Source organism: Psammomys obesus, unplaced genomic scaffold, assembly GCF_907164565.1.
Source record: "Psammomys obesus unplaced genomic scaffold, mPsaObe1.curated_primary_1811, whole genome shotgun sequence".
Taxonomy (NCBI): Eukaryota; Metazoa; Chordata; class Mammalia; order Rodentia; family Muridae; genus Psammomys; species Psammomys obesus.
Window position 1 is genome coordinate 3,857,556 of NW_026592890.1, and position 25,843 is coordinate 3,883,398.

The 25,843-nt window shown below is 45.8% G+C and overlaps 1 protein-coding gene across 1 annotated transcript in view; it reads left to right on the forward strand.

Moving 5' to 3' along the window:
• The first annotated feature begins 237 nt into the window (after window positions 1-237).
• Window positions 238-25,843, forward strand: part of Tiam2 (TIAM Rac1 associated GEF 2) — a 100,882-nt gene continuing 75,276 nt past the window's right edge. Inside the window, exons 1-7 of the mRNA XM_055615990.1 lie at window positions 238-1,443; window positions 6,429-6,864; window positions 9,700-9,872; window positions 11,449-11,673; window positions 18,964-19,149; window positions 20,127-20,273; window positions 22,899-22,970. Of these exons, the coding sequence (XP_055471965.1) occupies window positions 253-1,443; window positions 6,429-6,864; window positions 9,700-9,872; window positions 11,449-11,673; window positions 18,964-19,149; window positions 20,127-20,273; window positions 22,899-22,970 (2,430 nt within the window). The 5' untranslated portion in view covers window positions 238-252. The remainder of the gene's footprint in view (window positions 1,444-6,428; window positions 6,865-9,699; window positions 9,873-11,448; window positions 11,674-18,963; window positions 19,150-20,126; window positions 20,274-22,898; window positions 22,971-25,843) is intronic.

A 25,843-nucleotide genomic window follows, 5' to 3' on the forward strand; every position in this document is an offset into this window, starting at 1 on the left:
ATGCAATATTATCTGTGTGACCAGTGTAGTCTTGCACGACGGGGGGAACCAGTTCAGTAAACACCTCTTGTCCCTGCTCCTTTGAGTCTTGTCAGGCATGGAAAGAAATGTCCTGCACCCTCCGTCCCCCACTGCTGACTAGTAAGACAGACATTGCTGTTTATTATTGTATTACTTAGAAAACCCCGTCTTTCTGCAGTACAATTTAGATCATGGCTCATGCTCATCTGACTGTTCTCAATTTAGGTCAAGATGGGGAACTCTGAGAGTCAGTATACCTTCCAAGGGTCCAAGAATCGTAGCAATAATGCCGCTGGCGCTAAGCAAAAGCCTCGCTCTCTGAAAATACGCAGCATTCATGCAAAAGATGAGAGGTCCTTGAATGGATGGACTCATGGGAGCAGTGGAGCAGGCTACAAGTCCAGGTCCCTAGCCCGAAGCTGCCTTTCTCACCTTAAGAGTCACCAGCCTTATGCCACCAGACTCAGTGGCCCCACAAGCAAAGTCTCAAAGGGCACTGCCTACTCTAAGCACAGAGCGAGCGCCCCAGGAAACGACCTCCAGAGCCACAACGGTGCTTTCTTCCCGGAGAATGGCTTCCACTACGTGGGCCGCGAGTCAGGAGACGGCCATATCACCTCCAGGGACTGCTACGGGAGGAATGAGGGCATTGCCTCCGCCCCGTCAGGCGAGGACCGCAGGAGTCCCAGGGTGCTCATCAAGACGCTGGGGAAGCTAGATGGGTGTCTGAGAGTTGAGTTCCACAACGGTGGCAACCCCCACGAAGGCCCCTCAGAGGACCCCGGCGGACCCGTCCAGCTGCTGCGATACTCTCCCACGTCAGCGTCGGAAGCCTGCCCGGTGCCCGAGGCCAGGCGGGAATCGGGTGCGGGCTCCCTAGCCAGCCAGCGCCCTTCTCCCACTGACTCTCGCCTGCGCTCCAGCAAAGGCAGCTCCCTGAGCTCAGAGTCTTCGTGGTACGACTCCCCGTGGGGCAACGCTGGGGAGATGAGTGAGGTGGACGGCTCCTTCCTGGCTCCCAGCACCCCGGACGCCAGCCTCCCCACCAGCTTTCCACCCAGTGACACCAAAAAGCCTTTCAACCAAAGCTCTTCCCTCTCCTCCCTCCGGGAGCTGTACAGAGACGCCAAGCTGGGGTGCCGCTCTCCCTCTGGCACCTGCCTGTCTTCCAGTGAGTACATCGGCTCCCAAGCCGGCCTGAGCAACCGGGTCTCTTTTGCGTCGGACATGGATGTGCCCTCCAGGGTGGAGCACAGGGACCCCATGCACTACAGTTCCTTCACTCTGCCCTGTCGCAAGCCCAAAGCCTTAAATGAGGATGCTGCCAAGAAAGACACCCTCAAAGCCAGGATGCGGCGCATCAGCGACTGGACAGGAAGCCTCTCCCGGAAGAAGAGGAAACTACAGGTGAGGCACCTTGGGGTAAGTGAATGTGTATGGGGGAGGCTTCTAGAATTTTCCATCTGAATCCGGAACTCCTCAGAACCTCAGGTGAACCGGTAAAGGGAGGAGTTTAACGTAAGACTCATTACAACTCCTTTTCTGATGGAGTTTTTCATTCTCCAGATTCTTAGCCCCAGCTTCACTGTTTTCACGTCGTAGCCACTGATGTGGGCACCTGAAGGACAGACACAGTCCTGGAGGTTGGAAAGTCATGGGCCACTGTGATGAGATTCTGAGTAGGGCCTGTTCCGGCTGCTGCTGTCAAGAAAGATACATCCTTACACAGTTGGGAGAGTGAGCCCTAGTCTCTTTCTCTTCCTGAAAGGACATGGTACCTTCAGGACTCCAGCCTCTGGCTCGTCTCTAAACGTAACCCCACTCAGAGGCCCCTATTACTGTCTCCTTGTGGGTTAAGGTTTCAGCATAGACTCTGAAGTGGGAGCAGACAGCTCAGCACTGAGCCCACAGCACCCAGGTTCTGCCCTGATGGCCTTGGCACTTGTGTGCAAGTCCACAGGCCTGGTTCTGAAGCTGGGCCAACTGTTCTTGGAAGGCATAGAGCTGAGTGCAGGTCCAAGAGAACTGGCAGTCTGAGGCCTTTGCTAGACCTGTCATCAAGTAAAAAAAAAAAAAAAAAATAGGAAGGGAGACTGTTTAAATTCGGATGGGGAGGCCTTCACCACTTGATACTATTTTATATTTAAGTCAGTTCATGAAAAAAAAAGCCGCAGAGAATATGTGTGTGTGTGTGTGTGTGTGTGTGTGTGTGTTGCTAGTGATGGAAGCTTGCACATGCTGAGCAAAGGCTCTTACCACTGAGCTACATAGATCCCCAGCCCTTGGTCTTTCCACTTGGTAAGGACATACAGTTAAAGGGAATCTGATTAGGCAGTAAATCTATCGGGGGATGTTGTCTTATCCCTGCTAGATGCACATTCATGTGAATAAAAAACAAACTACCAAACTGTAAGCATTAGGAGCAAGTGACAGCCTGCAGTGTGCCAGTAGATCATTCCCTATTTATAAAGTTTACCATTGGTTACTTCCTTCTTGTGAATGTCCGATGTCACTACCTCTCTCCCCAAAGGAATGGAGAACAGGTGGCCACCACCCTGTCTCCAGGAACTTTTTCAAAACCCTCAGGGTAGTAATTTGCTTATCTTAAGTTATCGCCCCTTAAGCCAAATCACCAAACAGTGGAGTTGCTTTGGGATTTTCCGTGCTGGTTCCATTTCCCATGAGTCTCATGGTGCCTGAGTCTAATATGCTGTTCAGCCTTGCCACCCTTTTGGAGCCCAGAGCTGGCTGTGTCCAGCTGCTGTCATGTCTCCTCATGCACACTGTCACAAGTACAACTGTTTGTTGGGAGCATATTTCTTCATCCGTGTTTGTGGCCTGACTCAACATCCAATAATCCTGCTCACTGAACATACACAGGTTCTGTTTCACTGGTCCAAAGGAGACCCGTTAGCACAGGGTATGGCTCAGGCACTGGGTACTCAACCTTCACAGATAAGCTGAACCTTTCTGCAGTTCTCTGTCTTGTACAAACTTACTTCTGATATATTGCATGCCATGTGGACTTATAAGAAAAATAAATAGAATTAAAAAAAAAAAGAGTTTTAATGCTAGAAAGCACTCCTCCAAGTACTTAGAGACATCAAGGAGTTTGCAGTCTGCCTGGAGGTCAGGAGATCAGGAGAACAGGGTCAGGGTCAGGAAGTGGAGAAGCAGGTAGAGACCGCATTTATAAAACCTCAGCCAAATGCCAAGATCCTGTTGACTACTATTAATCATTATTGAATAGTATGATGAAAAATTTAGACTTTTGAAAAAAGTGACCCATTAGGACAGACTTTTGAAAGTATTGTCTGTGCATTCCTTACTAATTGATCATGTATAGATGTAAACAGGGTTGGCTTTTTTCTTCCTTCCTTCCTTCCTTCCTTCCTTCCTTCCTTCCTTCCTTCCTTTCTTCCTTTCTTCCTTCCTTTCCTCCCTCCCTCCCTCCCTCCCTTCCTCCCTCCCTCCCTCCCTCTCTTCTTTCTTTTTTTTGGTAAATATGTCCAGACATTTCTTTTCCTTCCACTGAAACAATTAGGATAAGCTCCATAACAATGCAACCCAGCTGTTTGTGCTGGCTCAGGACTGTCATCCCAGCCATTTGGGAAGCTGAGGCAAGATGATTGAGGCCTTCCTAGGATGTAGAGTGAGTTCAAAGCTAGCCTGGGGAACTTAGACCCTGTCTCAAAATAACAAGACGTAGTTATCAGGGCCTAGTTCAGTAAAACAGTGCATATGCCAACATTCCCGAAGCCCAAGCCTCCATCCATAGTACCACACAGAGAAAAAGGCAGTCCTGCTCAGGAGGAGTCTGTGATCACAAGCTATAGTGAGGCGTTGAGGCCAGAGCTACTTTCTTTCACCCACATAAACTTCTGTATGCCAGCACTCAGCAGAACGATGACTCAGAAAGCTTTGCTTGATGGACAGACATTTGTTTTGACTTTAAAAGATGACATAAGAGCAGCCTTTTCAATACAGACCTTTAAAAGCCTACCCCCACATACATGAGACTGTAAACCAGACAGCTGAAAAAGAATACCATACTAGGAGACAGAGAAACGTGTACTAGAGAGTGGTTGGTAAACACCTCATATTAATTTTAGCTGATGAAGACTTTCATCCTGCCTTGGCTAAAGCATTGTGTCCTTTCAGTCAGGATAGGATAGGCTTTGCTGATTTAACAATGTCCCCTGCCCCCATCTCCATGGCTTGGAATGAGCAAGTTTGTTTTCCTATTCATGATGTATGTTCATCACAGCAGGTAGCTGGGGTCTGTGGTCCCCTGTGGGACCCAAGGCTGACAGAACAGCTGTCGTGAAGAACATTCTGAGTGACTGTGGCAGAGAGAAAAGAAAATTGTGCTGACTTTGAAAGTTTTCTCTCAGAACTGACATGTTGAATTTCTGCTTACATTTACTGAGCATAGCAAAGGATAAGGCTAGGCCTGACTTCAAGGAGCGGTGGGAAAATGAACCTACCATGTACTGTGGGGAGGACCAGAAATATTTGGTGGCATCACTGAGGACTGCTGTGGTTCGTCACAGAGATTTTATGAGACATGGAGACTCTGTTTCTGGCCCCCTTTAATTGTGAATTCTCACTTCTCGTCTAAAAGGAGAGACCAGTGGTCTTTCTCCAGTAAGAGGTGTGTGAATGTGAGCAAAGGGGCTAACTCAGTGCTTTTCCTAACCCATGAAGGTGGAGATGGGGTTTTGTTTAAGGAGTTAGGCATCATCTTTTGCTTTATCCAGCTTTGTTGGGGTATAGTTGATAAGCAGAGATTGAATACATTTAGCGTGTAAAGCCTGATACCCTGACATGCAAATACAATGGGAATATTTACCATAATCAGCCCAACCAGGTAACACAATTCCCATTAAACATAGTTATCAGGTTGGCTTTATTTTATCGTGAGGCTGTTCACAATCTGCTGCCTTAGCATAGTTCATATGAACGAAAAAACGTCAGCTGGAGTCATAGTTCTCTACGCTGATCTCTAGCATGTACTTGGCTGCTGTAACCAAAGCTCCATGCACTTTCAGCATCATCTCCCATTTCTCCAGCCTCTGTGCAGCCTCTTTCTTACCCTTGGCCTCTGTGTGTGTCCAACTCTTTTTCTCATGTAAGTGAGATGGCTCATGCAGCATTTGCTTCTCTTCTGAGTGATGTTACCCTCCGCCCCCTCTACTTCTGGTTATTGGTGCCCTGGTAATCAGGTTTCAGTAGCCACCGTCTATGGTTATGATCAGGTAGGAACTCACAGGCACTGTGCACGCACGTGGTAAGCCCTGTGGTCTCACACTCCTGTGGCAGTTATTAGGAATTCTGTATTAACCTATTTAAAGACTTCAGGTTTTTTTTTTTCCATTTTTTTTCAAAAATGCCATTTGTCTCTCTCTCAAGGAGGAACAGTCTTGTTTTTTTATGGGGACATTTAGTCTTGCAAAATGAAGTGTCTCCTCTATGAGAATCATTGACACATAACTTGGACCCATCTCTCTGCCAGAGGTTTGTTGGTGTTGAAGCACCCTGCTAAGGCTCTTGCAAAGAAACAGATTCTCCCAGTGTTTGGGGGCAGTGAGTCAGACTCACAGTCATAGCTGCCGTAGCGTTAACACTGCATTCCTTCATGTCCCAGAGTTGATGAAAATCTCGACAAAGTGACAGTAAAGAGGAGACTCCTCAAGTATTTTGAATTTCCTGAGTGACTCATAGCAGCTGTTCGATTCGCTCTTTGAAGCAGAGGTGTCAGTGTATAAATAAGAATGACCGCAGAACACAGTGTGAACACGCTGGAAGATGCTATCATCGTTACTAAGAGCTGTCTGGGCTCTGTTTTTAGCACCTGGGCCTTGGAAAACACTCTCCAGTTGCCTGGCGACCATTTTTCTATGAAAGAGAAACAGAAAACGTGACTGAGAATATCTCCATAACGTGGGGTGTTCAAGATAGAGCCCTGACTCAACGGCCCCTGACCCAGTTTCCCTCACTTTAATATTGATGATGAGGAAATAATATTAGAAGCCTACCAACAGCTGGGCATAGTTGATTGTTCTTATAGTTGATTGTTTCTCTTGTAGCTATATTAATCTGAGCTGGCTTTTTGCACTGGGAGTGAATTTACTGCTATCTTATGTGGTAAATTCATTGATTGAGTTTTGAGGTGGAATCGCTCTCTGTAGCTCAGACTGTTCGTGGGACTCACTAGGTAGTCCTGAACTCATCCATTCCTCCGGCTTCAGCCTCTCAAAGTGCTGATCCGAGTTGCCCCCTGGTACAGGGCTCTTTGCATCACCATTGATGGATGTAGCCACACTGTGCTGAGCCTCCACAGAGGGATGTTGCTTTGGGTACCCTAGCCCCAGTGATGACTGGCTGGAAATTTGTGTTGTGTACAGGAGCCTCGGTCCAAGGACGGCAGTGAGTACTTCGACAGCCACTCAGATGGACTGAACACGGATATGCAGGTGCCCGCCCAGCCATCTGCCTTACTGTGGTCAGGGGGATCAGCTCAGACCCTGCCTCACAGAAGTGAGTCTACTCAAGCGATTGGCAGCGATCCCCTCCGACAGAACATTTACGAGAATTTCATGCGAGAGCTGGAGATGAGCAGGACCAACGTAGAGCACGCGGAAACCTCCACGGAGACTGTGGAGTCCAGCAGCGAGTCCCTCAGCTCACTGGAGCAGCTGGATGTGCTCTTTGAGAAGGAGCAGGGAGTGGTCCGCAAAGCCGGGTGGCTCTTCTTTAAGCCCCTCGTCACTTTGCAGAAGGAGAGGAAACTGGAGCTGGTGGCTCGGAGGAAGTGGAAACAGTACTGGGTGACGCTGAAAGGTGAGTGGGGCACAGTTCACCAAAGCCACGTCCTTCAGCCGTCCTTTCACCAGGAAGGGCTGTGGGGTCAGAAATGGTAAGTATGAAGGCTACTGTGTGTCTAGGCGTGTGTGTACATACACACAGAGGCCAGAGGACGGCCTTATTTTGAGACATAGTCTCTCTCTGGCTTAGAATTCTCCAATTTGGCTAGACCAAGTCACCAGCGGGACCCCGAACTCTACCTGTCTGTCCACCTTCCGAGCGCTGAGATTGTAAAGACTACTACTATGCCTTGGATTCTGGGGATCCAACGCAGGGCTTCGTGCTTACAGGGCGAGAACTTTGTGAGCTGAGCCACTTTCCCAGCCCTAACTTGAAAGACCGGGATCTGTCCCCTCACAGCATGCCCTACTGAAGAGACTTAACAAGTCTGTTTAGCGATTTACTTAACCGCTTATGTATGTTGGTCATTCTAATTAGTAATGATTTTCTAAATTAAATAGTTTTCTACATATATTATTCCGCCATTCTTTGAAGCTGTGGTTGTATCTAGAATAAAACAAAGCCCTACATAATTGCCACATATACTTCACTTATGTGTATTTTCCATTCTGGACATCCTCAGAACTCCAAAGCAGTGCCCTTCCTAGATGGACTGTTACCTAGGAGATTGAACTTGTCCAATCCCCTTTTTCGACTAAGTCTAATTGCCACCACCACTGTACAGATTTTTTGTTGTTGTTGTTGTTCTCTTGGGTTCATTTGATGGTGGGTGTTGGACCCTGGGGCCTTGGACATGCTAAGCATATTCTGAGAGACCATGCTACACTCTCAGCGTGAGCTCCCGCCCTCCTCCTCCCACTCCCTCCTTCCCTGTGTTCCTTTCTTAGAACAGAAATTTGTCTTGCTAAGGTAAGATCGCCTTGCACAAGCCTTGCTAATTGGCAGTCCTGATTGCCTCGCTCACTGTGGGGGTGCGGGTTGGAAGAACTCTGTCTTGTGAGGCAGAGAGAGGCCTCAGTGAGCACAGCCCTGATGTGTGCAGGTGTAGATGGGAGGAACAGCTTTGGCCTTGTCAGAGAGACTGAATGGGATGTTTCGGGAGTCATGATCAGGAGCCCCACCCCTGCTCCATCAGGGGAGAGAGCAGAAACCTGTTCACAGCAGGTGTCACCTGTCTGGTGTGCCTCCCTCCCAGAAGTCCTTCTTAGCTTTCCTCTGCCCTCTCTTTAGTAATTCCTGAGTCCCCCTTCCAACCTAAGTGGGTGGGCTTATGGCCCATAACCTCCTCTGTTAAGTCACTCCGGTGGACAGTGTGTACTGTGCATGAAAGCCCCAGGACCCAATAACTTCTCACTATGGCTTAGGGTCCATGTGGTTCATGACTGGCTAAGGAAAGCAGGCGTTTAGGCATGAGAGATAAGATTTGGAAAGTTGAACTAAAGGAACAGATCCAGTAAGAAGTTTGAAGAGATAAGAAAATAAAGCCTTAGCTGCCTCTGGATGGAAACATTTTGTAAGTGAAAAGGGTTTAAGGATTTGGTTTGCAGGCTATGGGGAATGTGTTTCCAGGGCAACAGGATGGATGTAAAAGTAAGCATGTCTTCAAAGAATAGATGTTATCGAATCTCTGTCATTAGTGGTCTCAGGATTCTTGCAGAGGAAGTCGCAGTCTGCTTCCTTTTCCTGGTGCCGTGTGACAGACTCCTCCTAGGGACATGTAACAGGTCTGCAGAATTAGGCATGAAATCCTTCCTGTGGACCATGAATCCAATCCAATCCAAAACCCTGGCTACCTCCCATAACCTTCATGTCTCTACCTCTGCCCTCTGAGGATTCACTGTGTTAAGGTCAACTTCCTTGCCTTCAAGTCTAATGTATTTAGGTTAATCTCATTTGAAAACAGAGATATGTATACACTTAAACATTTAAGTAGAATTTGGAAATTACTCTTGAAGTGATCATGTGGGCACATTGGAAATAGTTTTCTGTAGAGAGGGATCATGGCTGAAGCATCTCATGACCTGCTGTCACTGATACATATGTGTATATAAGTAGTAGCCCTATACTAGAAGACATACCCCTGTGCTTCTTTAAAACAATTGTTGGCTTAATAATTATGTCTAATTATAAAACTGAAGCAGATTCTTTGACCCGTCATTCTTGTCCAGCTTATTAAGGAGAATAAAATATTTAAAATCACAGGTACCAGCATTTTAAGAGTAATGCTTAGAGTTGTCATATTTGGTTTTCTAGCTTGTGGGATAAAACGTGAAGTTGTACATTTGAAGGGTAAGCTTGGTATTCGCTTATAAATGGCCAGGTTCACTTAGTTATATCCAGTTTCCTGGACCACACAACTGTAAGCATAGCTAATACATGTGGGATTTTTTTTTCAGCCTACCACACTTAAAAATACCTTCAAAATAATACAGTCATGTGCTCGAGAATGGGGGTGCTGAGGAAAAAGGGCCTGAGTTCATATCTGTGCTCCACTGTCTTCCGGCCTGGGGCATCCACACGTGACTGCATCCCGGGTTTCTTACTGGTAGACGGGAGTACGTCACTCTGACAGCCCTGTAGCACAGCTGTGTGGTGAACGTGCCTGGGGAGCTGGGTTGTACACCGTCTTGCTGTTGATCACTGATATCACACCGAGCACACCCTCTAGTCTTCATCTGCTCCCGAGAGCGTATCTAGGCATCCTGCACATCCCAGGCTTTCCTTGTTTGAACACTGGCCTCTTGCAGGTGTCTGGGGACATCTGGGGACTGTGACACTTACTTCTCATGCCCTTTCTACACTCTCTCTGGTCATGTGGCAGGGATGTTATTCTGCCTCTGTCTTTCCCAGGCTGTACTCTGCTGTTTTATGAGACCTACGGGAAGAATTGCACGGACCAGAGCAGTGCCCCGAGGTGTGCCCTCTTTGCAGAGGACAGCATCGTGCAGTCTGTCCCTGAGCACCCCAAGAAGGAGCATGTGTTCTGCCTGAGCAACTCCTGTGGGGATGTCTACCTTTTCCAGGTACTGCTGCTGCTGTGCAAACGGAGGGGTGAGGTAATGGCGTGTGGATGAGGAAGATGAGCCCAACAGGAATTAAAAGGAAAGGGTCTGCACGAGCTCAGTGAATTCTTCATTAGCCTTTAGGATTAGAGTGTGAGCAAGAGACTGTGGCTTCTCAGACCCACCAGTGCCAAGACCATGGTCGTTCCTATAGCAGACATTTGTCTGGTACTTGTGAAGCCCAAGGATGCTGCCCATCCCATCTGTGCCAGGACGAAAAGAAAATATAGAGATCTGTGCTCTGCATAGCCTATGATCTCAGAGAGGGGACTGTCTGGGAGTTCCCCAACTGAGACCTTTTAAAGAGAAGCTTCGGCCACTCAGGAATCCTAGTAAAATACAAAGAAAAAGCTTTTCAGGTACAGTAGACACACACACCCCCCCCCCCCGGAGGAGCGTTGTGAAAAGTGATATTAATATTCATGATGTCTGCAGTTAGGTTTCTAGCATTTGATAGAAATGCCCAGTGTCCTGCTGAGCCCTGCATACTGATGGGCTTTGGGTGCCATCGATGAGCACCTGTGTCTTCTTGGCGCACTTAGCCAATTTCTCAATACTTTGGACATTGAACAAGTAGGTTTGTAAGGGTATACAGAAGCTAGGCATGGGGTAACTCACACCCATAATCCTAGCACTTGGGAGGCTAAGGCAGGAGGATGACTGAGTTCAAGATGATCCTGGGCTGCACAGCGAGTTCCAGCATAGCCTGATCTATATAGAGAGACTCTATGTTGAAAAACCACCACCAACAACAACAACCGGAAGAGCATACAGGATTGCTTTTAGCATGAATGTAATATGTATCACCTGATCTTACCATGAGTAGATAGAGCCTTGTTTTCTGCCACTGTGGGCTATTTTTGCTCTGTTTTATTTAGTTTGTTGTTTTCTGATTGCCACACTAAGGTCTCTGCCTTTTATTTCTGCGATGAAATACCCTGACAAAGATTAACCAAAAAGAGGTTTATTTTAGTTCATGATTCTACATCACAGTCCATCATTGTGGGGACTCACAGTACTCTGGGGGAGGGGTTGAGAGAGCAAATCATGGCATACGCACAGTCCAGGGCAGAGAAGAAGCAAATGCACATACAGTTAGTGCACATACAGCCCACTTCCTCTTACTGCTCTTACTCCTCCCACTGCTCTTACACAGTCCTGGACCCAGAGCCAGGGAATAGGGCCCCCACTCTCAGCCTGGCCATTTCATATCAATTAAAGCGGTCAGGACAGTTCCCCATAGCTTCATCTCCACAGTGCCTCAAGGAGAGGCTCTTCCTGGAAGATCCTAGGAGGTGTCAAGCTGGCAGTCAGAACTAGGCAGCATAGGCTCTGCAGTCCCTTCCTGCTTAAATCTTGATGTTCTTTTCTCAGGGTCTCTGAACCTGAGCTGGGTGTTTACATTTGGGAAACTAAACTTTTTTGTTCGGTTTTGGAAGAGAGCCCTTGGTTTTGACACATCAGAGCTTAGTTTGCCATTTTGGAGAAAACTTTTGTGTTCAAGTAATCTCAAATAGTGCCCCTATCCTATGTTTAGGCCACTAGCCAGACGGATCTGGAAAACTGGGTTACTGCCATACACTCTGCGTGCGCATCCCTCTTTGCAAAGAAGCATGGGAAAGAGGACACTGTGAGGCTGCTCAAGAGCCAGACGAGAAGCCTGCTTCAGAAGATTGACATGGACAGCAAGATGAAGAAGATGGCAGAGCTACAGCTGTCTGTCGTGAGTGACCCCAAGAACAGGAAGGCCATCGAGAACCAGGTACCATTGACTGCGTAATGGGTGGGATGAGGTGACACCTGGCATAGTCTTCTCTTTGGAAGGACACTGGTCTTACTCATGAGTGCTCCGTCACATGACCTCGTTACCACCCAGGAAGCTCCACTCCCCAGTTCTGTCACCTTGGGGATCACGACTTTGACATGGAGATTTGGGGGAAACACCAGTTCAGCCTTACGGATCTTCACTCTAAGCTTGGGTGGTTTGTTTTACCCTCTTGTTGTGAGGGAGCTTTTAAATGTCCCCGCACACGTGGAAGGCTCGAGTTCCTTTCAGCAGTGTTCACAGGAGGGACTTCTAGGAGGTCACTGCATCACAAGAACTGTTGTATGCATGGATGGATTAAGTATTAAAAGTAGTAGTAAAAAAAAATCAGGAGATGAGGCCTAGCTAGGAGAAAATGATGAGTGAAGGCCTGCCCTGAAAAGGTGTATTTTGTCTCTGGCCTCTGCCTCTCTCTGCAATGCAGCCACCATGAGGTGAACCGCTTTGCTCTACTCTCTGCAGCCCACCTTGTCTGTCTGCCCCAGGGATCCAGACATAGCACAGCCAGGGACCAGGCACTGAAATCTCAGAAGCTGTGAGCCAGGATAATCTTTCCTGCTCTAAGCTGATTTTCTCAGGTGTTTTGTCATAGTGATGTAGACATGACTACCTTCTTTGTATTGAAGGTTGGAGGTGAATGTTGTTGTTTGTTTGTTTGTTTGTTTTTTTGGAGGGGGGTTGGTGTTTCCAGACAGGTTATCTCTTTGTAGCCTTTGCCTGCCCTGGACTTGCTTTGTAGACCAGGCTGGCCTTGAACTTGCAGAGATCCACCTGCCTCTGCCTCCCTGAGTGCTGGGATTATGGGCATGCAGCACTGCACCCAGCAAACGTGGTGTTTTTAAGTTGGGAGAAAGCGTGGTAAAAGTAGCAACTTTGGGAAGTGTTGTCTGAGGGAAAGACTGACCAGGGGAAGACAGTGGGCAGGAAATGGCGATGGTCTTGGGTGTTTAGCTACAAAGGTCTGATAGCAAGTGACATAAAAAAAATGTTTGTGACTTTGTTTTAAAAATGTCAGAATGCAGTTTTCTGTAATTCTATAGAATTTATGCTGCCGAATGGAACTATTCTTATGGAAGATGCTCTGCACAAACAGACTTCCTGCTGGCAGAGCTGAGGAGGAGAGCAGAGGGCGGAAGGACATGGGGTTTTGACCAGAGGACAGTTGCTCTGACCTGGAGCCCAGCTGCAGTCTCCCTTGTCCCGGTCGGGGCCTGCTTTCATCTGGGAAGAGCTCACCCAGCAGACAGACATAATTTAGGAGAACAGAATTCTCATGTTCCAGCACGGAGGAACAGTGTTTCCAAGAGAAAGTCCCAGGAGTTGTCTCAGGCAAGGGGGAGATAAAAAAGACCTCACAGCAAAGGGTGGAGCAGAAGTCATCTCTGTGCGTCCCCTGTGCTTTGTCATGCATTGCATTCTGATAACTATTATCTCTAGTCTCCATCTTAGACTGTGGTTTTTTTTACACTGATAAAGGAGGATTGCTCATGAATTCCAGACTAGCCTGAGCTACAGAGTGAGACCCAGCTCAAACAAACAAAAGCAAGAGAGGAATGTTTACCTTAGTAACTTCCTTAGTACACATGTGTCTAAGAAGAGTACCTAGATAGCATTTTAAAGCAAGCCAGGTTAATTAACTATTTCATTAATAACTAAATTTATAGTGTCACAGGGTGGTTAAACTATTTTAGGGCTCTTCTTAGGTTAATAAGAAGAGGTTAATAATTCGCTTAGCAATTTGTTTTGACTTTTCTCTTACTGTCCCTAGTTTCATGGAAGGCGTCTTGAGCACACACAGCTTTTGAATACTGGTTTGTCTTCCTGTTTGTTAATCCTTTTGGTCCAGAAGCTATCTCTCCTTAAGGCTTCAGCTCCCCTGACCCACCCAGTTCTCTGTGGGGTACAGGGGGTGACGCTCGTTGCAGGGGATGTGGAGCGTGGGAGTGTGAGGATAAGGGCTAGTGTGGCATGGTCCTTGCACCTCGGGGATCTGGTGCCACAGCCTGTGCGTTAGGGTTTGTGAAGTCCAGTGTCATCGAGTTGATAAGTCTCATATGATCTGCGTTGGGGAAAAGTATGGTGTTAGCTCTTCCTGCTTTCTTAAGCTGAGCTTCAGGATCAGGTGTCATTGCTCAGGAAGAGGGATGCCCAGGTTAGAGAATTATGGTTCTTACACCTACTCAGAAGTTTAGTTTTAGGGAGAGAAAGGGAACATTTGATAACACTGAGAGGTGTGTGTGTGTGTGTGTGTGTGTGTGTGTGTGTGTGTGTGTGTATTTCTGGGTCTCTTTGAGGCCAGAGAAGCCCAAACATGTGCTTTTTAAAATATTTAAATTTGGGCTAGAGAAAAGCCTCAGCAGTTAAGAGCACTGGCTGCTCTTCCATAGGACCAGGGTTTGATTCCCAGCACCCATTTGGCAGCTCACTGTGACTCCAGTTCCAGGGGATCTGATGCCCTCTTCTGGTAACAGGAGCTCTATCCACTGGTCTTACTTTTCCCAACTCAACTGTCAGCGAGAGGGCCCTTTGCTCTCCATTTGCTAGACCGAAAGCCCATGACAAGCATGTGTGCTCCAGGCATGGATTAGAGTCCAGAGCTCCTACTATGACTGCTCAGATTCCTGTGCCTGAGAACAGAGGGGGACCCAGGCACATATGCACAAAGGTAGAAATAGAGGCCGTTTATCAAGAGTGAGAACAAGACTCCCAAGAATGACAGTGGGCCAGAGACCACTCAGCTGGGAAAGGTGTGCCTTTACATGCTATTAATGCTGTGTCCACCTTCTGCCCCATTTGTGTATTGTACTCTCTTCAAACATGCTCTGTCCCTTACACATACTCTGGTGCAGGGGTTCTAGTCTTCTGTTAACTGGCTTGGCTCATGTGCTAAGCTTGATCCGTCTTTCTCCAGGTTTCTTTCCTTGGCTTGCAGTTACTTTTAAGTAATCCACAGGCTTGGACCAACGAAGTCACAGCTCCCCAGTGTCTTTCATGAGTTCTGCAACTCACCCATTTCAAAGTTCCCATTGTGAAGGAGCGCTCTGGCTCGTTGCTGTTTAGAAGTCACAGCTGGGCTGTGCACTTTGATTCGTGTAGTGTTTTCTTCCAGAAACTTCAGATCCAGCCATGGTGTGTCCTCATAATACCAGATCCTGTGGTGTAGGTGACGTCATGCAAGATAGATAGAGTCTCTGGAGCAGGATCTCTTTGAAGTTGTTGGGTGGAGAAAGTGGCTGTCAACGCCCTTTCCTAATAGAAAGACACTGTCACGGTGACAATGGCTGCGTTTCATGCTGCTGTGGAGGTCACATGCTTTGCTTAAAGTGAAACATGCTGCAGTCCTGTCCTCTGGCCTCTGGGCTATTTCATGGGGCAGATGATGTAACTTTCATTTGAGCGTGTCCAATGTGCAGCAGACCCCGCTGTGTGTCCGCATGGTGAGTGCCTTTGAAGTCCTGAGGGAGGAAGCATTGTAAATTAAGTCCAGTTAGTACTTTATTTTCCTTTCCGTTTATTATCTCAAACAAGTAAATGAGGACAAAAGCCTCACCACCCTTAGGCATTCTTGGCATCCTTCCAGATGGCTTCGCCCTCCCCCTGCCCTGTCCCCACAGCCTGCCTCATCATGTGCCCTTCTCAGGGTCCAGGGGTCCGCCCAGTGGAGAGTGGGCTGGAAAGGAAGTGCCCATATACTACTAGGCCTGCTATGATGTTTGGAGGAACCCCGTGACTGGGGCTGCAGCCATCTCTGGGGCCTTTGTGTACCCTGGGTGTCCTTTATTTTATTTCTTATACATTTACTTAAAGGTTTGAGATGATAAAGAAGGATGCGTCTTGTTTAGACATTTGGAAACCATGGTGAAGGGGCAGTATGGATGAAACCTTGAAGATGTGACAGGATATATGGGGGATGGGCACAATTGATGGAGGAGAATGGAGACAGGCGTAGTTGTGGAGGGGCTTGGGGGCAAGGCTGGTTGGTGATGGTGCAATGCACAAATGCGGGCTTCCTTGAGTGGTCAGTAGGGAGACAGTGGACGTATGTTGGACAGCAGAACAGTTCAGTGAGCTTTTATGCAGTACACGCTCTAGGCTAGGGATGTGTGCAGACTGGGAGATACTTCTGTCCTCAGAGCGTCCTCCATCGGGAAGGACAGAACTGGGCCTGTACTTCCGACACAAGATGATGAAGTCAGAGCTATCATTTTGTAGCACCAGAGAAGACAGTGAGATGAGATTCATCCTCCTATGTATTCTTGGTAGACTTCCAGAGGAGGGGCCATCTGAACTGCTTCTTGGAAATAAGGCTTTAATCAGAAGAGGGTCAGAGAAGGGTGCCATGGGCAGCGTGATGTATTTTCACACAACCAACCAACCAATCAACCAACCAACCAACCAACCAACCAACCAACCAACCAACCAACCAACCAACCAACCAACCAACCGTGTTCACATGTAACCAACACATCCAGTCATGAGGTTTCCCGGTTGCAGAACCCTTTGGCATTCCCATGCCATAGAAGATGACCCCCTCTCCACTCTTGCCTTCATCCGAAGCCCACTTAGCTGTTTTCTCTACTCCTAGTCTCTTCCTGGGACTTAAAAGCAGAGAGGACTCCGTGCATGGTGCACACATGTGCCTTCCTCTCTATCTGGTTTAGTCTTCTGAGACCTTCTCAAGGCACTGTCCTATCTGATTTTTGGGTCTCTCTACACAGTAGAGATTGCATCCATTTGAGGGATGAGGGAGAGACCCTTATGTGAGTGGGGTCTCTGACAGGACACAGCTGGCAAGCGGCAGAGCCGGGAATAATCCCAAGTCTCCTCTTGAGTACTGAGCTACCGCACCATGGGATTTAGGTGAAGTACATGATGTTTCATGAGTTGGATGATTTTGTATGAATGAATGATAAAGTATTGGTTCCCTGGCTCCCATAACTTGGGGTTTCCAGTTCGATTTGAAGAAAACTTTACCGGCTATAAAATGTGTGACTTACCCCAAGGAAACAAAACAAAGATGGCTTGCTGTTGTAACCTCTCGTCAACTTTGATAGACCCTTGTCACCGGTTGGGCTCTTTAGTGAACATAGGTTTTGTTGTTCACCAAGCACAGGGTGGGAGTTCTAAAAACCCATTCCATCCAAAAGGAAAAAGTAAATTATCTTTTAGGCCAAACCTAGAAATGGACAATTGGGCCAGATGTTACAGTTGAATGACTCAGTGAGAGAAAAACTTTCCTAAGAGGGTTGGGTGCGGCAGGAATGCTGCCATCTTTCTTTAAATTCATCACATGCTCATTTGCCTCAGCATTAGTTTTATCATTAGGCTTTGTCTTCTCCCCTTCCCACTCTGTTCCAGCCATCCAGAACATCTCTGGGCTCACTCACCAAACATAGCTTTGCTATCAAGACAGAGGAAACTTGTCATTGAATTTGTGTCAGTGTTCAGACCTGGGAGTTTCCTGTGGGCTTTCATTATTAAACATTTTCCTTTGTATGGGACTGGTGATATGGCTTAATGGATCTAGCCTAATGACCTGAGTTTTGATCTGTGGAAGGAGAAAACCAGCTCCCAAAAGTTGTCTCTGACCTCCATACATGCAATGTAGGACCCATGTGTGTGTACACACACACACACACACACACACACACACACACACTTCCTTTTATAATAAAGGGTAATAAAAGGCTTCATTAAACTGAACCCACCCATCTCTTGTGCCATCTGTGTCCTTTCTGTGTATTTATTGTTGTGTGTGTACCAAAAGGAGTATTCAGGTTGTAAAGTAAGCTTTTCACTTCCGTGTCCAGATAACTTATTTAAGAACTTTGTTCACTGGACTGGGGAAGATACTCTGTAGCTGAAGATGACCTTGAATACCTGACCTCACCTATACCTTCTAAAAGCCGGGCTCCCGGCATGTGATCCAGCCTGGGGCTTTGTGTATGTTGGTTAGCAAGCGCTCTGCCGACTGAGCTTCATCCCCAGAACTCACAAAGTGTCTGTGTCATGCAGAAAGTTGCATGTTGAACTTGTAAGAGATGCATGAAGAGAACTTAAAGCAGAGTTGTTTATCTAGAATGAATGACAAACATGGGGGGTTTTGTCTGGTTCTTGATGAATGAGAAATAAAACAGCCAACAGGAGATGACACTGGCATTGAGGAAATCAGTCACCCTTGACAGACTCCAATGCCCCGTGGTCACTCTAGGCAGTGTGGAGGTGGCCACCAGGGTCTGTGGAATGGCAGCTTTCTGCCCTACTCTGAGCCTTGATTGGCAAATCCCCTATGGCTCTCTGTACCTGCTGGTCTGCAAACAAATGGTTGTGATATATTGGGAAGACAGGGGAGAGAGGGCCCTAAAAAAATGCCATTTGATGGTGTTTTTTGTCAACTCCTGACTCCTCGTTTTGAAGAAATACACAGCAACTTGTGTTACATAAATATTTGTAGTCACTTTATGTTTTTCAGATATTCAGGTGGTGGTTAGTCCTCCAGACACTGAATAACAGTGAGCGCTGAACGCCTGTCCTGTCTCTGAAGTGAGCTTGCTTGTCATCATTGTGGAGAACCTTAGATTAAACATGAGCACCAGGCCACTGTCATCACGCGTGCTGTGTTTGTGTGCAGCTTGTCCAGTAGACAAGTGGTTCCCAATCTTCCTAATGGTGTGACCCTTTAACACAGTTCCTCATGTGTGCTGCCTCCGACCATAAAATTATTTCATTGCGACTTCATAGCTGTAATTTGCTGCTGTTATGAATGATGTAAATATCTGATGTGCAGGATATCTGACAGGTGACCCACAAAGGGGTCGTGACCCACAGGTTGAGCATCACTGCAGTAGAGGCTCTGAGAGTGCAAACGGGAAGGAAAATGGAAAGGGAGACGCGTGTTTTCACTTTACACCCTGTGTTGAGTCAGCATTTAGTGCTGTTCTGTAAGCATCAAGCACTTTGGCTTGGGACCCCCAGCTGCCTTTGATCTTGGCTGTCCTGATGAAGTATGCGTGTGTGTGTGTGTGTGTGTGTGTGTGTGTGTGTGTGTGTCCCGCTGTGTTTCTGTAGGATGGTGTGAAGTGTGGGGAACAGGCGGCAGATTAAAACCACGCGACTACAGCTGCGAGTGATTTTTTCTTGAACAGCTGTGGAAGGGACTGCACTAGCAGATGGAGCAATGCGGACTTGTAACTGAGGTCAAAGTCGTTTCTCTTCTTGCTGTTTAAGATCCAGCAGTGGGAGCAGAATCTGGAAAAATTCCACATGGACCTGTTCCGCATGCGTTGCTACTTGGCGAGCTTACAAGGTGGGGAGTTACCGAACCCCAAGAGTCTCCTTGCTGCCACCAGCCGCCCATCCAAGCTGGCTCTTGGCAGGCTGGGTGTCCTGTCTGTCTCATCTTTCCACGCTCTGGTAAGTTACTGGCGAGGGCTGGCCCAGCGGCTTGCACCTTTCCCCAGCTGGTTGCTAACACCTGTGCCGGACGTTAGCTTAGTGACTGACAAGGGTTGCCAGAGCCCAAGTTCTGGGGACCAGCAGAGGAGACTGAAGTTTCCAGTTTCTCAGATGCTTGTTTTAGGAGTCCAGCTGCTAGCTGGAGGTTACTCCATATTCTTATCTGCCTGGCTGTCTCTCCTCGTACTCTTGGGAAGGTGGGGTTCCTGAGGAGTAGTCCTACTGGGTAAAGAAGAAAAAGAGATTAAATGTTGCTAAACCAGGGGCTGGGGTGGTAGCTCAGTGAGCAAAGTGGTTTCCTTATTAGCATGAAAACCTGAGTTTCATCTCTAGAACCTGTACTTGGGGAACTTCAGGCCAATAAGAACCTAGTTCCAAAAACAGGAAAAAAGAAAAAGAAGATGGAGGGTGAGGGGTATGGCTCAATACTTGAAGCACACACACACACACACACACACTCCCACACATATACAAACATATAAATACATAGGCACATACACCATATACACATGAAAAGGAGAAAAAATTAAAAGAACAAACAAGATGGATGTACCTGAGGAGTGACACTCAAAGTTGACCTCTGGCGCCCGTGTGCACCTAGACACATGAGCACACATGCAAACACAGCGCATAAATGATGGGGGTGTGGCCTGTAGTGCTGGGAGCCTGGGTAGAGTCTGAAATTGCTTCTGGCTTTTGCAATGAACTGGCTCATCTCGAGGGGTGCAGAGTGGCTTTGCTGACAGGGCTTCCACATCTGAATGTGGGAACTTGGCTTGTGCTACCTAGATAAGGCATCTGTGTGGAGGCGGGCTCCTGTGTGTGAACTGTGCAGCAGACTCAGACGCCATCAGACACACTTAGAGCAAGGCTGACGTCTCTCCAGCACCGACACTTAAGGCTTTAAGATGGTTTTCAACTGTGATTTCCATTAGGTGTGTTCTCGAGATGACTCTGCTCTCAGGAAGAGAACACTCTCCCTTACCCAGAGAGGAAAACACAAGAAAGGCATATTTTCTTCATTGAAAGGGCTGGACACTCTGGCAAGAAAAGGGAAGGAGAAGAGAGCCTCCATAACTCAGGTGAGTTCACAACGTGGGAGGAACTAGAGGTGACATTCTTGACACCTCCATTTCCAGACTGCCACAAGCCATAAATGCTTTTTCTTCTGGTAAAGGTTAAGTCAAAGTTGATTCAAAGGAATCTAAGTTTGTCAGGGACTTCTCCCCATGTGAAATATACATACTGCTTCATTTGCTTTAGCATACCTCCAAAGGCAGGCCCATCTGTGCAGTTTTTTAGGAACACAAGGAATGAGAATTACCAGAAAACTGGTTTGGGGACGTGGCCCAATTGCTGGAGTGCTCGCTTGGGTGCCTAAGGCACCATGTTTGATTCTGAACAGCCAGGAACAGTTGTGCACAAGTGTAATTCCAGCACTTGGTAAGTTAAGGCAGGAGTATCATGCTCAGTGAGTTTGAGATCAGCTTGGGCTAGAAACCCTGTCTCTAAAAAGTCAAAAACAAAACAAAAAGAGAGAGAAGAAAAAAAAAAAAAGCAGAAAATGAGGCTTGAGTGTGCTTCAGTAGTAGAGTTCACCTAACATGCACAGGTCCCTGCTAGAAAAAGAGAAGTGTGTGTGGTGGGGGGCGGGTTTAAGAATAATTATTAGAAAAAACAACCAACACTTTTTGTTGCCTCATAGCAATTTATGAAAACGAATGTAGAAAAGTGATGCCAATCCAAGGAACTGCAGCTAGTTTCTATTGATGATTGTCCTAGATCCTATTGAGAGCGCCAGAGTCTATTGCTAGTCCTAAATGGTATTGATTGATTGTTCTAGATTCTATTGTTAGTCCTAGATCTTATTGATAGTGTTAGATTCTATGCTAATGCTAGATTCTTTGCTTCCTCAAATCTTTCACCTTGACAGTTGTATTTGGTCAGCCCACACTACAGAGGGAAAACCCAGTGCTCTGAAAGGCTAAGTCATTTACCTGTTCACGAGTCTGTTCACCAGTGCCATAGGGCAGGGCTGGGACTCAGACATATCAGTAGTGTCCAAAGCTCTAACAGAATAGACAGTTGCTGCTACATGTTTTCTGCTCTTAGCATTGTATCAAGGGAAAACCAAACCAAACCAAAAAAAGAAACAACCCCAACATTATGGCCCTAGGTTCCATGAACTGCTTTGAGAGCATGTTGAATGTCCAGGTCCGAGGTGTCTCTCAGCACCCATAATGCAGCATGTGCTAACCGATAGCTTTCTTCCAGGTTGATAGGTTGTAGAATTTTCTTTTTCAAGAACTGTTGAAAGGAAAAGCTAAAAGATGTATTATTATGAAAGTGAGAGAAAGATATTTGTAGTGGCTGTTGTTGTGAAAGTGATTTTAGTTATTTTAAAGAGATGGTCATAGTTTATAGAAATTTATTTCCTAATTTCTGCCTCTTTAGCTGTGAACAACACTTATGGACTTGAGTAACTGAAAACTTTAAAGCTTCAATGTTTTACAATCCTGAACTAGTGAAGCATGGGGTTAATAGGGATTGCATCAATTGGTAGAAAGCTAGCAAAGCACATGCAAGTTCTTGTATGTGACTAGGGGTTTCTTAAGTCCTCATGCACAGTAAGAATACCCCCTCATGAAAGGTCCAGAGAGATGGCCCAGTGGCTAACTTGCCATCAAGCTTGATGCTGTGAGTTTGGTGGCCCAGTTCCCATATGGTAGGAGAGAACTGACTCCTAGACTATCTTCTAACTTCTCCATATTTACTGTGGCACCAGACCTCCCCATACAAATAAATGTAAAACAAACTAAAGACTCACAGTTCTGCTTGCCTTTTTTATTTTGTTGCAAGAAGTAATCGTTTGTTGGATATAGGAGTGGTTAATTACAATCTATTGGCTAATATCGGGCCTGTGTTTTCTGACCAGAACCTCCAAATTTTGTTCTGCATATAATGTCAGGGTCAATTTTTATATTAATCAAGATAACCTCATGCAATTAAAATGATAATATGATAGATAACTGGATAAGTTGCTTATTTTTAGAGGCACCATTTAGCTAATTAAATGAATCTTACTATGTGCCTCAGCATATCTGATAACTATTCTCAACAAAAGATTTCTTGATAAATAAAATCATTTGGTTGAACATTTTTGTTTTAAAGAAGATATGCAATCAGTACTTACAAAGCTGAATAAGGTTGATTTATTAAGTATTCCTAGTTGAATATTTAATGTTAGTATACTACAAAACTTAGAAGAGAAAATTTACAAAAATATAAAATGATTTCTAGTCTTTTTGGCTTTAAACAAATCTCTATTAACATATTGTCTTCCAACATTTATTTTAAGCACATTAAAACACAGTGATAAGATTGATTTCATGGCTTTGCCAACTCCATTCCACATCTTCTGAAATGCATAATTAGTTAAAAAAAAAAAAGCAATGTCAAGAAAATTCACGATGACTTGAATGCTGTGAGATATCACAGAAAAGTAAATATGAAACTGTGGGAGGAAAGAATGTAGATTTTCCTGAAGAGGGGAAGCTTCATATTTGAATATTAGTTCAGTACAGACTGTAAAATGAAGATGTCATCAGATGTTATACAACTTCAGTCTTTAAAGTGAAAATGTGTGGTTGCCAAGTGAGCATTTCAGAATCATTTCAGTAGTCTTTTTTCTTCTTCCTGTCTTTCAGATGTTTGATTCGAGTGGCAGCCATGGACTTCTTGGAACTCAGCTACCTCAAAACTCCACTAAATCCCATGAGGTAAACATAACCAAACAGGGCAGCCATCTTGGCAGCCATCTTATTTTATGTTGACTAAGTGGTGAATGCTAGTTTAGACTCTTCACATGGATCTGTTAAAAGACCAGTTTAGGATTAAAATGATAAGAGGTGTCTCTGGAATGCTAAGTATTTTTGGAGGCTTTTAAACTTATGACATCACCACCTCAAGTAGCTGGGCCAGAGCTGCATTTTTGGTGTATACTTACTTAAATGTTCCTCAGCCATACAAGGCCCTCCTTTCAATATTGTTGTATTCCAAGTTACACTTTCTTTTATGACCTTCAAGGCCTTCAAACAGATAGTAAATGCTTCTCTAGGCATCTTCAGTGGAGATGAGCACTGCCCTTCTCTGGTTTCCAGAGCTGCTTCTGTTTCTGAGATCAGGAATGCTTGGATAGGCTTATAGTTAGACTTTGTGCTTTTTTCCAAACTCATGTTCTTCTTGCAAAGCTGTGTTTTGCAAATCTCACCAAGTTTCCCTCAGTCAGAATGGCTTATCTTTAATTTTATTTTTAACAAACATCTTATCTACTCATCAAAGACAAAAGGTTGATAATGGGGCTGGAGAAATGGCTCAGAGGTTAAGAATATTTATTGTTCTTCAAGAGGATCCAAGTTCATTTCCTAGCACCCATGTGGTGGCTAGCAACCACCTGTGACTCCAGTCCCAGGGGGATTTGACATTCTCTTCTGGCTTCTGTGGACGCTAGGCGCATGTGTGGTACGCAGACACACGTCAGCAAAACACCCACGTACATAAAATAATAAAAGAAATTTTCAAACACTGATAGTGAGGCTAGAGAGATAGTTTAGCATTTAAAAAAGTTTGCTGCTCCTGTAATGGACTTGAATTTGGTTCCAGCACTCACATGACAGCTCACAACTGCCTGTAACTTCAGTTCCAGGAACCTTGAAACTCTCTCCTGACCTCCATGGACACCTACATATACACGGCATACACACATACACTCTCTCTCACACAAACATAAATAAAAAACAATTAAAATTTAAATTAAAAAGCCTTGATAATGATCAACATGGACAAACCAATTGTGTCTTTGCCAAAACTATCTGACATGTTAATGGAAATAATTCGATGAAATAGAATTTTAGTTTGAAAAAAATCTGAGTTATATGAATGTTAGACACTTGCTTTGGGAGGGAGGGAAGTACTCTGGTGATAATCAAATACTCAGTACAGATAGCTATGTGCTCTCTCTCCTTGCGAAACTGGGTAAAGCCTTTTAGTATGCCATTGTTGTCGCTAAAACTGCTCCTGGGTGGCAGCTCAGCCTCAGGTGCCGTGTTTCCTGTAGGATGTGTGTGAATAAGTTGGAGAATCCTCTGCCCAGAACCATGTTTCTTCTCACCTGCAACCTCCCAGGACTATGGCTGCCAGGAGCAAGCTGTGGGGTGGGGTGGCTTGGACCAGGAATCTGCTTGGACCATCTGCTTTTGCTAATGTTCACAAACTATGAGTAGACAAGGAAACCACAGTCAAACCTTCTTTTCTATATAGGATGCTATCCAAGTGACAACTGTTTCATAATGAACGCTGTCCATGCCCTGCCCTGTGGTCTCTGTATACTCGCAGAGTTGATTCAAAATCACTGTCAGATCATAACTGTCAGAGAACTTGACTAAATCCTCTGGTTGTTACATTACCAAGATTTGCTAGGTTATTACTGTGTCCTGCCTTGTCCGTGTGTGTGTGTGTGTGTGTGTGTGTGTGTGTGTGTGAGAGAGAGAGAGAGAGAGAGACAGAGACAGAGACAGAGACAGAGACAGAGACCAGACAGAGAGAAAAACACAGAGAGACAGAGAATTGTATCTTGAAGTTTTCATAAGCTCTTGGTCTGTGTGGTGTTTCTGTGTATTCTAAGCTCATAGCTCATGCCAACATTCTGATACTCACTTAATGTTTGTTAGTTAATCATTTGTATTAGCTGTAGTCCTTTAATGGCTGAGAACTGTTAGATCTACAATAAAAACCCACTGCTTTAAGATTATATCTCTTTAAACATTACATAACAATAGAAAGTTCTTTTTTTAAAAGTTTAAGGAGTGAGGTCATCAAAGCATTATCAAGATGCATTGCAGACTTTGAGAGGAAACTTTGCTGAAGTAGTCATCGATGGCAAAGGTCAGTGCTTATTTAAACCAGGCTCAGGTTTACAAGTATTCCAGCTGACTCCCCAAGTCCCACCAAAGCTATCAAAGGCATCTCCCTGAGCCATCTCTCCAGCCCTATGCTCCATCTAAGGATGAAACACAGGAGACTGTCCATCTCTGTGTTAACAGTACATCTTTCTGTCCCATGTCACAGAACACAGGTAGCTAGGTTCAAAGTGAACTGCATCTTGACCTCAGAGAGGAATTTTTTTTTAAATACCTCTTTGTCTTAAAACTCTGCCTGTAGCTGGTTGAATAATTACAATTATTATTCACTAGTTGTCTCGTGCTAATCATGGAGAATATGTGTAGCACACAAACCATCTGTCTTTATACAGTAAGTATATTATGTACATCACACAGAAAGGGCCGTTGTGAGGGAGGAGCCGCCCTCCTTTTCAAATAGCCCACCATAATTGGTACATCCTGTAAGGGTCTAGCAGTGAGTCACTCTAATTGGAAGTCTGTTAGCGCTGGAGGAAAGCCAGCCCTCTTGGAGCATTTTTTTAAAGGACACCTTGGCTAGCCCCAAATGAGAGCTTTTCAGAGACTCCTTGATGAGTAATAATGAGTCTCAGACAGCATTTGGCAGGAAGGTGTTTGTTATGGAGATGTGTCAACAGATCTCCCACTGCGTTAGGGTGGCAGCTGCCCCAGAAGGCCGCAGCAGCCATGGCAGC